The sequence below is a fragment of the Trichosurus vulpecula genome, chromosome 7 (assembly GCF_011100635.1).
Source record: "Trichosurus vulpecula isolate mTriVul1 chromosome 7, mTriVul1.pri, whole genome shotgun sequence".
NCBI lineage: Eukaryota > Metazoa > Chordata > Mammalia > Diprotodontia > Phalangeridae > Trichosurus > Trichosurus vulpecula.
Window position 1 is genome coordinate 78953817 of NC_050579.1, and position 16225 is coordinate 78970041.

The window sequence follows — 16225 nt, forward strand, 5'->3', positions numbered from 1 at the left end:
ATAGCACATCTACTGCAACTACCTCATTTTAGAGATGAGGAAAGTAGCTCAGAGAAAGAAAGTGGCTAATTATCTAAGGCCATCTAGGTACTCTACATGGAAGCAGAGGTGGAATTTGAGCTCAGGTTCTCTGACCCCAAACAGAACATTCTTTTACCTATACAATGTACTCCTTTGGTACATGATTTCAAACTATATTTAATGTTTCTACAAAATCTATGTAATAGTGTTTCAGACTTTCTCCATAATTAAACATCAAAATGCGCATGTAAATAATGCAAAAAGTAACCCTTAAAATAGCCTGCCCTACTAGCCTATTATAATCTTGCAAATAAACAATAAATTAAGAAACAACAAAGAATTTGTATTCTTCCCATTCAGCTGACAGAAAACAAAATTCACTATTAAAATGAAATTGGCATGGGATATCACATGACTTCTGCGATAAATTGTTTATAGCACAGCTCTGCCACCATCCGAGTCTTTAGTGCAGGCTTACACAACATATGGTCCATAGGCCACTTGTGACCGGCCAAAGGATTCTGGGCGGCCCACGAAAAATGTAGAGGATGTACAAGAAAGATACTACCAGTGCTTTGTCCATTCCCTGCTTAACCCACCTTCCTACTAGTCACTATTGTGCCTATCACGTAACTTGGAGAGTAGGCTGCCACTGTGCACTCTCTTGTTTGTCACGCAACCTATAGCAACCAATTACTGTCAGTCTGTCTCTAGTATGAGAGAAGCAATTCATGATAAATAAAAATTTTTATATGTGGAATTAATTTATATTAATTGAAATCTCCCTTTTTTAAAATATGGTTTATTTGCAGAGTAGTTTAATCATTAATTATACCTTTACTTGGAAAGTGAGCTACTAAAAACCTATCTGTGACCTGAAGTAGTTTAGCCTATTTTAATTTTGGCCCCTACTTACTGCAAAGTTGTGCAGGTCTGCTTTAGAGTCACAACAAAGAATGTTATTTAAAAAAAAAAAAAAAGGTTAGAACTAGTTACCTGATAGAATTTCAGTAAAATAATATCTTAAAACTATGGTATTTCAATAAGCTCAAAGACTTGCCCAGGATCTCATCAGGTGTCAGAGATGGAACCAAAAAACAAATTTTCATATTTATTTTCTAGTTTATATTTTTCAAGTGGTTTTGTTTTACGTATAGTATAAAAACTTACTTCAAAGTTAAGATCACGAATCAAGATATCTCCATTTGGTGTTGCTAAAGGAACATGATCAAACCTAAAAAGAAAATTCACACACAAAGGAAAACTTTGTATTAAACACATTAATATACATAAGAAAGGAGGCCATCATAAAGTTAATATTGTAAAAGTGCCAATTAAAGCTCTGTAATGTTTAGTTTTTTGTACATACTTAATAACATTATCTAAATTGATGATTTCTCCTGCACCAGGGATCAAGGGAATGACTTGAGCTCCTTCAGCACCTTAAATGACAAGCAGGTATCAAAGATTAATGATGGATTTTCAAGAATATGAAATTGTATAAATGAACTAATTTTATGTACCTTTCTCTTGTTGAGACACCATTGTGCGCTCGTATTTGCCATTATTCAAGTCTGTCAGTACTTGCATTAATTCTGTAATCCGAGCTGTGAAACTTTTTTAAAAATTAAAGAAACAACATCACATTTTTGGGATTTGTATAGTTATATAAAATTTTGCACAGTTTCACAAAAATAATTTAACTTTATGAATTGGAGCAAAAGAAAAAAAATTAAAAATTCAAAGTATCAAATCAGTATGTTTATATGAAAAGCCATGATTCTGGAGTCAGAGTACCTGAGGTTTTGCTACCTGTGTGACCTTTGGCATCTGAGCTTCAGTTTGCTCATCTCTAAAATGGTCTCTGGGGTTTATTTAAGCTCTATAGTTATTTATGATGCTATAATTCACTTCCTTCTCTCACCATCTTCTCCTCATATGCCTTGCCACCAGAATCAGAAATTAGGCTCCTGGGGCCTTAACCTTTCTCAACACCAGAAACTACTGCCTGGGGCCCCACTGTTCTAAATAATGGTAGCTTCAGTCATTCCTCATCTCTACCTCCTGGATTCACTGGTTTCCTTTAGGTGTCAGCTAAAGTTTTGTCAAAGGCAAGAAGACTTTGCCAGTCATTAATCTTAGTGTCTTTGTCAAACTACTCCCAATTTATCGTGTGTGTGTGTGTGTGTGTGTGTGTGTGTGTGTGTGTGTGTGTGTGTGTTTTGTGCACAGCTATTTGCATGCGGCCTCCCCCCTCAAACTGTAAGTTCCATGAGAGCAGGGACTGTTTTTAACCTTTCTTTGTATCCTGGCACATAATAAGCATATAATAAATGCTACATGGTTGACTAATAGAAAAACCACTGCTTTTGGAGACAGCAAATGATAGAGAAAAAGATTTATTCCAAAGGGAGGGGGAGAATCAGGCAACAGACCTGTCAAGGAATCCAAGGGAGTAGAAGGTATCAAAGAAAAGAAAAGTTATCAAAGGAACATAGATTTAGAGTTGAAAGGGACCTCAAAGGCTGTCTAGCCCAACTCTATAACTTTAAAGATGGGGAAACCGGAGCTCAGAAAGAAGTGAATTGCCTAAGGTAATATACAGAGGTAGAAAGTGATAAAAGAGCCAGGATTCAACTCTAGGTCCCCTGACTCTAAATTCTGTCTTCTTTCCACAGTACTACACAGCCTGATTGTGGTGAACAGAGTACAATATTCTAAAGCTAAAATTTTACAAATGTAACTATTAAAATAGTCAAAACAATACAGTAATTACTAAGTGATTACATATAGAGTAGTGTAGTGTCTCTTCATTTCTCACCCAACTGCCCTTCTCTGGATTTCTCTAAGATTCCCAGAAACCTATTCTTCCAGTACCCTCTGCCTCTGTGGCCATCCTTCAGCCTCCTCCCAGAGCTTCCATTTAAAGAGGGTGCCCAGGCCAGCCATTTCTTCACTTCCCACCAGGCTACACTCCTCCACACTTCTCCATCAAGCCAGATGCCTTCTTCTCTGCCCCCTCCCAGCTTCATTTTATGTGCTGTCTCCTGCTCTAGAATGAAAGCTCCTCAAGGGCAGGGACTCTTTTTCTTTTTGCTTGTATCTGTATTTCCACTGCTTGGCAGTGCTTGGAAAAAACCATGGGCTGATGAACGCTTGCTGACTGACGACTGTGCTAGGTTCTGCTAGAAATCCCAAGTTTAGACGAGACATAGTTCCTGCCCTCAAGAAGGGAGAGGGGGAGAAGAGAGAAGCAGCACAGGAAAAGTATTTGTTAAGAGTCTTGCCAAGTGCTTTACAAATATTATCTCTTTTGAAGCTGAAGTCCACAAGTAAACTAGTCAGTTAAACAGAACTGAGTAGGAGAACATCAGATTTGGTTATTAGGACACCAGTGATCTCTGTGAGAGGACACTGAGTACAGTATTAGACATGATAACTAGAGCACAAGAGGTTGAGAAATGAGCGTATGCAAGGACGTTGGGACAGTGAATGTGCCCTACTCTTTTCAAGAAGTTCATATGTTTATATAATTTATGCTTTCAAGTTCTCAAAGTTCTTTCATATAGTATCACATTTGGCACAATAGTTTTCTTAGATAGGCAGGGCAGGGATTATCATTTGTATTTTACTTATGAGGACTTGTAGCAGAAAGGACAATTGAGCTTCCCGAGGTAACCAAAGAAAACGGCAGAGCTGAAATTAGAACACATCCTCTTTCCCCACAACACAGTGAGCCTTTTCCTGTCTCCCCCGTTAAACTGTGGGCTCCTTGAAGGCAAGGGATATTTTTAACTTCCATTGTATCTCCAGCACTTAGCACTATGCCTGGCATGGAATAGCGCCTAATAAATACTTGCTGACTGAATGACTTATGGTTGTTTTCCTTGCAATGGAAAAGAAAAACTGTTAAAACTTAGCAACATTCACTACCAATACCAGTTACAATAGTGAAAATAGACTAGCAAGAGAAATCAGTAGAGGGAAATCTGCCACTGGATAGTCAACGTTTAAGTATTTCATTGTGGACGTGGAAGATTTGCCTTTTTCTGCTTCTGGGACATTCTTGAGGCTGCTGCCTCTGTAAGCAGCGCTTACCCCTCTCCATCTTCATCTACAGAGATCCCAAGCATCCTCACAGCCCAAACCTCATTTCCACCTCGTAGCCCACCTTGATTCCCCCGAGCTGTAAGTCATCTCTTTCCCCTTTCAGTTTCCATATCAATTTGTTTTAATGATTTGCACAGCATCACAATTTCTCTTATATAGTTATCCCTATAAACGCGTCATACACTCCATTGAAGAGACATACCGTGTCTTACACAGAGCTTTATCTCCCCCAGTGTGCTGGAAGTCAGCAAATATCTGCTGAATAAATCAGCTAGGTGTCATCAATAACAATACACAGGTAAAAAAGACTCTTGCTGTTGTCCATTACGAAGTCCTTACCCAGCTAATCTGGTCATTTCACGACCGGCCAAGACTATTCTGCCCAGAGCCTGAGACATTCTCAGAAGCATTCTTCCACTTTGGTAGTAATCCTTAAACAAAAACAAAAGTTTACTCTCACCTTCATCGCCTAATTAGATATGATATTATGTTGGCTTATTTCATAAGCAGTTTACCTCCAACAGTTCTGAATGGGTACTCTTAAGGTGTCGAGGATGCGATAAGTCCAGGAAAGGACGACTCACAACCAGGTAGCCAACCACAGTGGCAAGATCTGTAACATAATATTCACACTTAAAATGATCAAAAATAAATACCCGATGTCTTCTTTAAAAATCTCATCCTATCAGAAAAATTATTTACAAATACTTACATTTGGCAATAATGCTATCAACAAATCCCATGGAGAATCGAAAGAAGATGAAGTTATGCAAGTGCTCCACCTGGCCAAACAGAGAAGTGAATGAAGCGCACAATAGTTAGTTACACTTCCCACATCTTCAAAATGACGCGAGATTAAAAAACTACGAACAGGTATGAAGGAAGATACGAATGAAATCAATTCAACTATAAGGCAGGAAGCCGAAAACTGGAGGAAAAAATTGCATCGATTATCTCTGATAAGGGTCTAATGTCCAAGATACATAAAGAACTAAGAAATGTTTAAGATCGAAAGCCATTTCCCAACGGACTCATCAAGGGAAATGATCAAACAATCCTCAAAAGATGAATTGAATGAACTATTAATGATATGAAAGATTTTTCCAAATCACTAACAAGAAATGCAAATCAAATAACGAGAATGAAGATAGTAAGGATGACAAAAGATGTGACCAATTAATATTGTTAGGGCTGCAGGAAGACTATAGTCTGTAAGATAACACGAACATCCTGTTGTTGGAGCCCATGAATTGATTTAACCATTCCAGAAAGCCATTTGGAATTACGCTAAGAAAGTAAATAAAATGCCTACACCACAGAATTGAGGATCATAAATTCAGACCTTTAAAGAACTTTGGAGGCCATCAAATTCCTATGCTCAAGAGAGATTAAGAGATTTGCCCAAGGTCACATAAGTAGAGACAAAGGTGGAAGATGAACCCAAGTTCTAACTCCAAAACTAGCGGTCTCTATCCCATACCACACTCTTTGACCCAGAGACACTGCTATAAGGCATGTATTACAAGGAAATAACAGAAGGGAGGACTCCATACAGACCAAAATATTTATAGCACTGCTTCTTATAGTAGAAGATGCTGATCAGTTGAGGAATGTCTAAACAAACTGTGACACATGAAGATAAGAAATGATGAATATGAAGTAAGCAGAGAAGCAAGAGAAGATATAAAGTGACAAGGTTGGTTCCAAAATAGAGATTTAAAAAAAATGTATCTTCATGTACTCTCTGGGGAGCTGGGAGGACTAAGTGCAGAACATTGTATCATGAGACTTAGCTGTTTTATTTTGCTCAAATGCCTATTTTTTTCCTTTGCAACAAAGGGATGGCTGTCTGGGTAGGAAGGATATGGTAATATATTTAGAAATGAAGATGAAGTAAACACAAAAGGTAGCAATAAACCTAGGAGAGATCATAGTGGCCCTGGATCACCTTAACTCCCAAGACTGAGAAAATCATGTTAAGCATCTAAGTCTATACAGAGGCCATCCCAAATACTTTACTGCACTATGATTTTTGATACACTCTGTATATCAAGCTAATAGGGCTCAGTTACCCGCCCATTCTGTGGCACCCTCAATCACACAGCCTCAGAGATACTGAAATACAGCAATCACAACTGGACCTAATTCACCCTCCATCCAAAAGAAATGCAAGGGAATCACTAACAAGTTCCTTCAAAAAAACCTAGTGCTGACACCCTACCTCCCTCCAAACACGAAAGAATTCAGGAAGGTGGCTCCACCATCCACCACTATCAATACTTCCAAGAAGCATCCCCTCCCCAGCTCACCAACCTACTTTCCTGTTATCACCTCCTCCCTCCTTCATTTCCATGCTCTGGTCACTTTATACTTCAAGTATGGAGAGCCACAGAGATTTCCTGGAAGTACGGTTCAATTTGGAGTCAGAAGACCTGCATTCAAATCCTGGCTTTGCCATTTACTACCTGTGTGCCCTCTGGCAGTTTACTTAACTTCTCTGGGTCCCAGATTCCTCATTTATAAGGGGTGGTATTGGGGAAGGTATTGGACCAGATGACATTTACGGTCCCAACTAGCTCTAACTCTATGGATGATGCTTCATAGGCAAAAACAGAATGACCACTTGTTGAATATATTGCTGAGGGAGACTGTTTTGGGGAATCTCTTAGACAAGACAGTCTCTAAGGTTCCTTCTACTTATGAAAATCTGTGATTCTGTGGCATTGATGGTCTGACTAAACATAAACTGCTGATTCAAAAGTGATTCAAATATCTGTAACCTGTTATTTATTTCCCCTTTATTAAAAATAATCAATTTTCATGCTATCTGGTGTTCACCACTTTAATGCCTGAAGTTACTGATTACTATATGTATATATATACGTGTGTGTGTGTGTGTGTGTGTGTGTGTGTGAGAGTACCTACATTTTAGACAGATACAGCAACTGGAAAAATGAGCTAAGCAAAGTACTGAACCAAAGAGTGGACTAGAATGCCCTGAGGATTAAAAGCACAATGCTTTCAATTATTCCAAACTACTTCTCTGAAACAACGGCCCAAAGTTTTAGCAATATTCTTTCTATGATGCTGTGTGGTTTTGAGTCAAGAAATGTCACAATCTCTTAATTACTGAAGTTGAAGGTCATCAAAAGAGCAAAAGAGAAGTACAGTACTAGGTTGCAAAAACATTATCAATGAAGGACTCTGTGAGAAAAATGGCCTAAAATATATCATCATAAAAATGTATGCCTGAAAAAGGACACCAGTCACGTGTAGAGAATCAGGGATAACTGATGGAAGAGGCTGTCTGTTCCACTTGTATTCAGACGATGTCAACAAACCTAGAGGAAGACCCCCAATATTTTGGGTGAATCTCCAATTCCTAACCACTTGGTAATTTATGGCAGGATAGAGAAAGAGTTTTACAGAATGAGAGGATATGGATGGATTGCAATTTACATTGCTGAAAGGACTAGTCACACTGACGACTGCAGATCTATTGAACTATCAATGTATGTCTTAACATACATTAATTCCAAAGTAATAAAATTTTTCTTTAATAAATCAATCATAGTTTATTTTTTGCTTACCAGTTTACGGAAGACTGAATGAATTGTTTGCTTTTCTTTTTTATTCCCATTGTAAAAGGCAATTTCTTCACTATTAAAGGAAAAAAGGAGCATTAATATATATTCTCAACCTGAGAAAAAGCACAGTATGAGTGAGTTCAAATGTATCTCTTGTGCCTAAGTCTACACAGTATGTGACTATCATACTATTGACAGCTTAATTCATTATAGACCTTCGAGAAAAATAACCTTAGCCTTTATATTTGTTCGTAAAAATAATACATTTCTATACAACTATGGTTTGAGGTACATCTACCCAATCTGTATATTATGGCAAAAGTCTTAATTCCTGGCTTATGAAAGCAGGTTCCTGCTCACTGTGCCTAGCCTACCTTTATTTGAAAATAGTCACAAATGAAATATCACCACTAAAATGCGCCACAAGCTGTTTTTCCCTCTTTTATTATAATATCAGGGACATTAATAACATATTTCCAATTATTAAAGCAGGTTTTTTACTTTTCAAAAAGGAGTGCTGACAGTAGCAATCAATTTTTATCAAAGTCTAATAAAGATTAGAAAATATTACTACTTAAATATTGAATTAAGTTTCTAAGCAAAGTATCCCTAGTCTCTGAATTTACTGGACATTCAGTTTAGGCACCATATGAAATAATATCAAGAAAAATATTTTCCTCAAATTTAACCCACATACGTTGGTATCTATATTAAAAGTTATGTTAAATCGCTGCTACCAACAAAGCCTTCTCTAACCCAAATTAATTTTGTCCATGTCAGAACACGAGACTAATTTTCAGAAGTAGTGCTTTAAAGTAGTCCTCTTCTTTCTATTTCCCTTGGTCTGCAAGGCAATCTACGACCCCAAAGCATCTCCAACCCTAGATAGGTAAACACGTCTATATATACGTCCCTACGCCTAGACCAAAAAGTATTTATTCTTCAAAATGAGACAAACTGCTAGTATGACTAGAACCGATCACTTTGCAAATCACATACCTACCCAACCTCTTTCTTTTACAATAAAAGAATTTTTAATAAATATTTGTTAAATAGAATTAAAGTAATCTTTCACTTTCAAGGAAACTTTTTAAAATCATGTAGAGAAGGAAATAATATTATGAAATTTAGAATCTCCAAGATTAATAATATCTGTCAAAACTTGTAGCAGATTTACATGCTCATGTAGTTTCCTCATAACTCATACAGGGTCAAAATAATTTGGGAAGGGAGAAGAGGATAAATTATTTGAGTAAATTATGAAAAGTTTTGATGTACCTTATAAATGATATTTTATTCTGAAAATAAAAAATAAATCATCAGACTAAAAAAAATCATGAAACATTTTCCTTGAAGTGTTAGGACTTTATTGTAATTTGTTATCTGTATATCCTTAGAATACTATATTACTATTATGCTATTTGTAAATTTAATAAGCAGTTTATCAGTCATCTTTGGTCTTGTTCTTTCCTAACTACATTTGTGTCATATCTTTAATCAAATTCTATTTACCTGTTTGTGATGAGCCGAGAATTGACGTATCTATATTCTCCTTCATATTTTTGTTCAGTGATTGTCATCTTACCAATGGGTCTCCTGAGGCGGGTCAGGAAAAAGCCTGAGACAATCAAATAGGCCACCATACTAGCTGGTCCCTGTAATCGTCAGGCAAAAATATAAACACTAAAAGAAAGCATGATATTTTCGCTAGAAGAAAATTACTGCATAAATCTCAAGTTACCACCTACAATGACTTTAAATAAAAGTGGTTTACTGTGATTAGATAGAAAGGAGAAAATAATCACAGCAAAATAAGAATAGTAAATTTTTGCTGAAAACTAAATCTTGAGTTATCCATGTTTATGTGAAAAGCTAAATATATAATACATATACAAAAATTAAATATTTTTCAAATTTACATTTTTTACCTTTAAAATCATATAAACATAAGTTTTTATGGATGCATAGTCTCCAGTAACAATTTAAGTTGCCCATCGATTGGGGAATGGCTAAACAAACTGTGCTACTTGAATATAATAAAATGTTATTGTACTGCAAGAAATAATGACTATGAGGAAAACAGAAGGTAAGAAAAGACAGATGAATGGATACGAAATGAAATAAGCAGAACCAGGAAAACAACAAGAAACACAATGACCACAACAATGTAACTGAAAACAATAACAAACTAACCAAAACAGAAAACTGTGAAATTATAATAAACAATGACTCCAAGGAAAGTATCTCCCTCTCACTTCTTTGTGCAGTGGGGAATCAAAGATGTGGAATACATATAACTTCAGATTTTTTCAATATATTGGTTATTTTTGCTGAACTTTTTTCTCCCTTTTTTCATTTTTTATTATAAGGGCTGGTTACTGTGGGAAATGTAGGTGATGTAAAAATTTTAAGTATCAATAAGAATTTTAAATGGCTACTAAAAGTTCTTACAATGAAGAGAAAGAAACTAAATATGGTCTCCAGGGAAAGCAAGCAGTTAGAAATAAAAAGAAATGAAATTAAAGATTCCATTCCCAGTATTTCCTTGGATGACAAACATACAAACAAGGAAACATCATAAAATCTATTAATTTATTGTTTTCATGTAACCTAATACCATTACACAAAGAGCTAATTAAAACTAAAAGACTCTGACAAACAGTACAAAGAACAGTGAGGCCAGGACCTACAAGGTAAGTTGTCCTCCTGGGTAAAGGGCAGGCTAAATGTTTATAATATTTTGAAAGACTATGAAAACCATCTGAAAATATTCAACATGTAATATTAAAAATTCAGCATTTGAAATTCTCATAGCAATAAAATTATCCCCAAAATTTTTATTCAAAAATTACTATGAAAAGACAGCTGCTGTTGTTCATATGCATTCAATATTCTTACTAACTTATGAAATTTAACCTTGTATTTGACTCATAGTCTTGGAGCATTAAAAGTTAAATCAGAGGATCTTTATAACTACATAGCCACATAGTTACTATTAGGATTTTACCCCTACCACATTACAATCCCTGGGCGTAATCTGGTACTCTGAAATGTACAATCATTTATTCAGACCGCTAAGGAATCTATGATAAAATACAATAAGCAATATATTAGGTTACAACTCAAACTTACCTGAGCTCCAATTGCACTTGTTAACTTGAAGATATACAAAACTATATCTAAAAATGGCTGCAAAATAAAAATATCATTACAACTCATTATCTGGATCAGTAGCTGAATAATTAAGAAAATATTTAGCTTTATTTAGCATTCAACGTGACACTGTTAACATGCATAGCAATCCAATATGTATAAAACTACAGTACGAAAAGGAATTACAATGGTGTAATGTATAGTCTCTGTCCTTAAATTACAATGTAACAAGAGAAGATAAAATAAGCTGTATTAAAGATTAAACAAAGGGTTAATATCCACTAACAGGGGAAAAAGCCACATTTAGTAAGACATTTTTATTATGAGGAACAACAATTTGAGAGTTTAATAAGATCCAAATGCAGCATGTGGAAATAGATTTAGTCTAGGAACCTGTAGTCCCGAATTCCAGTCCTGATTCTTGCCACTTTGAAGCAAGTTATTTGCCTCAGTTCTACTGGAAAAAATTCTAGGATATACTACTAAGGTCTGGTTCGTAGTATTAAAATGACAGTTAGCTAAGATCCATAAAAGTGATACCAAAGAGCCAGTATAGCCTAAGCAAGAACAGGTCATGCCAGAAGGGACTCATCTCTTTTTTTGACAGTTATGAGATTGGTAGTTCAAGGAACTATAGATAGTTTACCTACATTTTAGCATGGTACTGGTAGTAAGTATCTGACAAAGTCACTCATAAGGACAAGTTGAAGAGATGTGAGCTAGACAAAAGAATAGTTAGGTGGATTCAGAAGTGGCTGAATGACCAGAGAGACATAAGGTCAATGTGAAAGGCGGCCTTTCATAGAGTGTCCCAGTGACTTATGCTTGACTCTAATGACTTTTTATCAATGACTGGCATAAAGGCATAGGTAGTATACTTATTAAATTAGCAGCTGATGAGAAATTATTAAGGATACCAAATGACAGAGGTGGGATTCAAACAGCTCAAAATAGGGCAGAGGGCTGAATCTAAAATGATGAAATTTAGTTAGGATAAATGTAAAATCTTACACTTGGGTTCAAAAAATCAACCTGACAAGTGCAAGATGGAAGAAATATGGTAAGACATCAGTTCATCTGACAAAAATTTGGGGATTTGGTGGACTACAAGCTCAACACAAGTCAAAAGTGAAATGTCAACCAAAAAAAGCTAATGAAAAATTTGAAATACATTAAGAGAGGTCAAACAAATTAGAAAGGACGTAAATAAGCTGGATGGTGTACAAAAATGAGCAACTGGGATGGTGAAATATCTCAAAATCATGTGATATGACTGAAAATTATAATGAAAAACCTTTAGATTGTTAATTTGAGAAGAAATTATATAAGGACATGATAGCCAGCTTTAAGTATCTGAAAGGATGTCAAAGAAGAGAAATTAGATTTATTCTGCTTTTTCCTACATTACCCTCCCCCCAAAAGTACATGTGATATATTGATCAATCTGCTAAAAGTTATTCCCAGCAATAATCCAAGTGGTGACAAATGCTTAAAGAACATACAAGAACATATAAAGACTGGCAATAATACATATTACATACACATGAACTATATCAGAATACACATGGTCAGAGGAGGTAAGGGTGAATTATTAGGGTATTTCTAATACTAAAGTTTGAAGTCAGTCAAGGAAGATTTGGGGGGAGATAAATCCTGAGCAGAGTCTGGCAAAGAGATGTATTCCTAACAAGGGAAATACAGTTTGGAGAGAGATTTGGAAAGAAAAGTAGAGCACAAGTAATGACAAACCAGTTTTTAAATTACTCAGAGAGGTGGCAGACTAGGACTAGATGGAAGATGAGTGAGGATAGGTCACTTAAATGGGATTAAGCAGTATAGTAAGTGGTAAAAGGTTTTGAAGCCCATCTTTTATTTGATATAGTTAGCTATTATTGCATAATTAAGAGGAGAACTGTATGGTTATTACTTATCAATCTACAGTTAATGTTTTAACAAATATAATTTTTACCATTAAATGAAAGAAAATTATACTAAAGAGAAAGTGGATCCAGTAAAAAAAAACCAAACTACTAAATTAATGAAACTATGCGGCAATCAAGTCCTAAATCTGGGTCGTAGCTACAGGAATGAAACCAAGAAAGCTGGCTAACAGACGTGAATATAGCTAATATATAATCTTTTATGGATAGCATCTAATTCCAAGAACTTAAATTTCAAACTTTTAACAGTTTTGAAAACTGCTTCCAAAAACTTAAGTTATGAATTAAACTAGAAGGTAAAAATCTGTAAACAAAAGTACCTTAGATATTTGTGCCAAAAATCCTTCCTTGAAAATGGTGTTTTTAAAAATCAAAATAAAAGGATTAAATACTAGTTCAAATTTTAATTTAAAACTCATATAGTGATTTCATCTTACTACAAATGTGTCACATAAAAACATTTAAATACTAATTTGCTGCTGTAGAACAATAAATTCTCTAAGAACTACACAGCTCAACAACAGAAATTACAAAGTTTAAAATTAATTTCAGAAACTTACCTTACTAAGGTTTGAGTAGAGATCAACTACACTGTTACAAAATTTTTCCACATCCTGTGTAAGCAGCTGGTCTGGATTAGCTATTCTGTTATCCAGATTTCCCATTTTATAATATGTGAAAGCTCTGAAACAACAGGAGACAATGACTTAACAAAAATGAAAAAGCAAAAACACTTTTTTTCCCAAAGTCAAATATAACCAAAGAAAAACAAAATTCTGGAACTTGAGAAGGCCTTGATGATTATCTCATCCAATCCATTCATTTTAGAGATAAGGAAAACTGAGGCCAAGAAAGGTGAACTAACTTGACCAAGGCCACACAGCTGGATAGCAGCAGGTTGGATGTAGCACTGGAGTCTCTTGACTCTTGGTGCAATGCTAATGCAATGTGTTGTTCTACATAATGCTGCTTCTGAGAACATTTTTCTTGAAAAATACAATAATAAAAACAAATCTCAATTGATATGAAATAGACATAACTGCTTAATTTAATTTCATGGTAGCTTAAAAAAAATAGGTTATCACTTACTGGAGATATTCCTCATAGAGGTATTTAGTGAGCCTTACTCGGAAGCACAGTTTAAGTTCATTTAACCCAAACTTCAAAAAGTTATTCACCAGAGAGATCTAAAACAAAAACACAAGTCATCAGTTTTGTTTCATTTCTGATTATTAAACATAACTAGATTCCTATTCTTTACTCTGTCTCCAAATCTTAAACTTTTATAACTGGACAGCAGATTGAGACACCATTCAAATCAATATAAATCTGTTTTCAAACTTTTTAAATTTAAAATGTATAAAAGTGTTGTTTTGTTCGTTTTGTTGGTATAGACCTAAGATTTCATTAATGTAGGGGATTCGGGTAAATAAATTCCCTCCACTAATGCAGATGGGCAAACTATTCAGCAACTTAAATACTGTGAGAGATATCTGGTATCCTTAAATGATAAATGACTTGTCTATAGCCACATAAGCATTAGGTGTCAAGAAGTAAGCCATGAACCTAGGTCTTCCTCACTCTGATGTCAGTCCTCTATCCAATATGCCATGCTGTCTTGCACAGATCTGTGAGTTGTTATATGTCATTCAATCCAAGGAATAAAGCACACTAATAAAGTTGTGAAAATGGCCACTAACATAACCTTGTTAGATTTTGCTTATAGCTTTAATATATACTACCAACTATCAAATATCACAGAGATCTAGTCCCCTCTTTCCAGTTAGAATTTTGTCTCCTATTACCCTCTTTTACCAGTAAAACAGATATACAAATCTGTCAACTGTTCACCGACAATTTTCCTAGACAATTTCCTATACTATGACTTGAAAGGTTTGTAATCTTATCAGTGTAGGTAGTTTTCCATACATTTCTATCCAGAACCCCTTATCCATGCCCTTCTATAAATTCTTCCCAGAGACCAACATATTGTTCCAGAGGCTTTCTCTTGGTTCATTTAGAATCTTTAAGAAACCAATATAGCATTTGGGCTATTAATCTATGTATTCCCATTATAAGACATTAATATGGAATCACTCTAAGAAATCATAAAACTTTAGAGCTAGAAGAGACTGAAAAATTCAACCTAACCTCTTGATTATGTAACTTGTCCAATATCATTATGGAAAAAGTGAAGAAAACTAAAAAGAAATAAATTGGTAGAAAAGCAGGAGAACATCAAGGAAAAAGGGAAAGAGTTTAAAAAAAGAAGAAATTGGTCAATCATAATAGATGCTGCGTGTCAGAAAGACTTCTGAGAAAGAGCCCTTAGGTTAGGTTCCATTTTGCCTCAGTTATCTCTCCCAAAGAATGATCTCAAGAAGATTAAAAAAAAAGGGGGGGGGGGATGGCAACTCAAGGTAAGTGAGATGGAAAAGAAAACCCTACTAGACCTAAATTAGCTCAAGACACTGCACGTGAAAAAAATATATCCAAGGGCACTACTGAAAGAACTTGAACACACTGCTTAATTGACGTCAGTGTACTCTAAGAAATCCTGGTGAATGGGTGAGGTGCCCTAAAATTAGAGAAAGGCAAACATTATCCTGAATATCAAAAAAGGGGATGGAGGTACTACAAAACAGTGAAACTGACATAAATTCCTGGTAAAATTCAGCACAGATTACTAAAAGAACAATTGGAGAGCATTTACAAAGTGAAGAAAGTATTACTAAATACTAGTAAAGTATTACTAGTGGTTCATTAAGAAACAGTTATGGAAGATTAACTTTATTTCCTTATTTCAAGAGTTGCTGCTGCTACTTGATATGCAGGAGGGACAAAGTATGTAACAGCTTACTTCAATATCATTTTAAAGTTTACAAAACACTTAACACATTACTTTAATTACCTCAACAATTACATGTGGTCAATAATGTAAGTATTCTTATTCCTAGTTTACACATAAATAAAATGAGTTTCAAGGAGGATAAATGATTTGTCCAAGGTCATAAAGTTATTAAATGCCAGAGCCCAAATTTGAAAACAGGTTTTTGAATTTCACATTCAGTCCTCTTACTGTATTTTAATTGACTGCAGCAAAATATCTGACAGTCTCACATAATAATACCACTGAAGACAAAATGGAGAGATGCAGATTGCACAATATTTCAGTTATGCAGATCAAGAATTTGTTGAATGACAGGTCTCAACAGTATTATGAGTCTACCAGAGAGTGTTTTTTTTTCCTTTTGTTCTACTCCATTTTAGGCATTTTGTTTCTATAAATCCCCTCAATAGGGACCAATCCAAGGAACGGAAGACATTCTATTTCTTTTAATGACTCAAAAGTACCCAATGTAGCGTTTTTGCACTCTGTACATCTGATTTCTCTCATTCTCACCACGTAACTAG

General features: G+C 35.2%; 1 protein-coding gene across 1 annotated transcript in view; it reads right to left on the bottom strand.

Moving 5' to 3' along the window:
• Positions 1 to 16225, bottom strand: part of ABCD3 (ATP binding cassette subfamily D member 3) — an 87059-nt gene that overhangs the window by 12965 nt on the left and 57869 nt on the right. Inside the window, exons 6-16 of the mRNA XM_036766404.1 lie at positions 13901 to 13998; positions 13372 to 13495; positions 10851 to 10907; positions 9231 to 9373; positions 7722 to 7791; positions 4844 to 4913; positions 4647 to 4744; positions 4471 to 4562; positions 1545 to 1636; positions 1391 to 1463; positions 1192 to 1255 (exon numbers count right to left, since the gene is read on the bottom strand). Of these exons, the coding sequence (XP_036622299.1) occupies positions 1192 to 1255; positions 1391 to 1463; positions 1545 to 1636; positions 4471 to 4562; positions 4647 to 4744; positions 4844 to 4913; positions 7722 to 7791; positions 9231 to 9373; positions 10851 to 10907; positions 13372 to 13495; positions 13901 to 13998 (981 nt within the window). The remainder of the gene's footprint in view (positions 1 to 1191; positions 1256 to 1390; positions 1464 to 1544; positions 1637 to 4470; positions 4563 to 4646; positions 4745 to 4843; positions 4914 to 7721; positions 7792 to 9230; positions 9374 to 10850; positions 10908 to 13371; positions 13496 to 13900; positions 13999 to 16225) is intronic.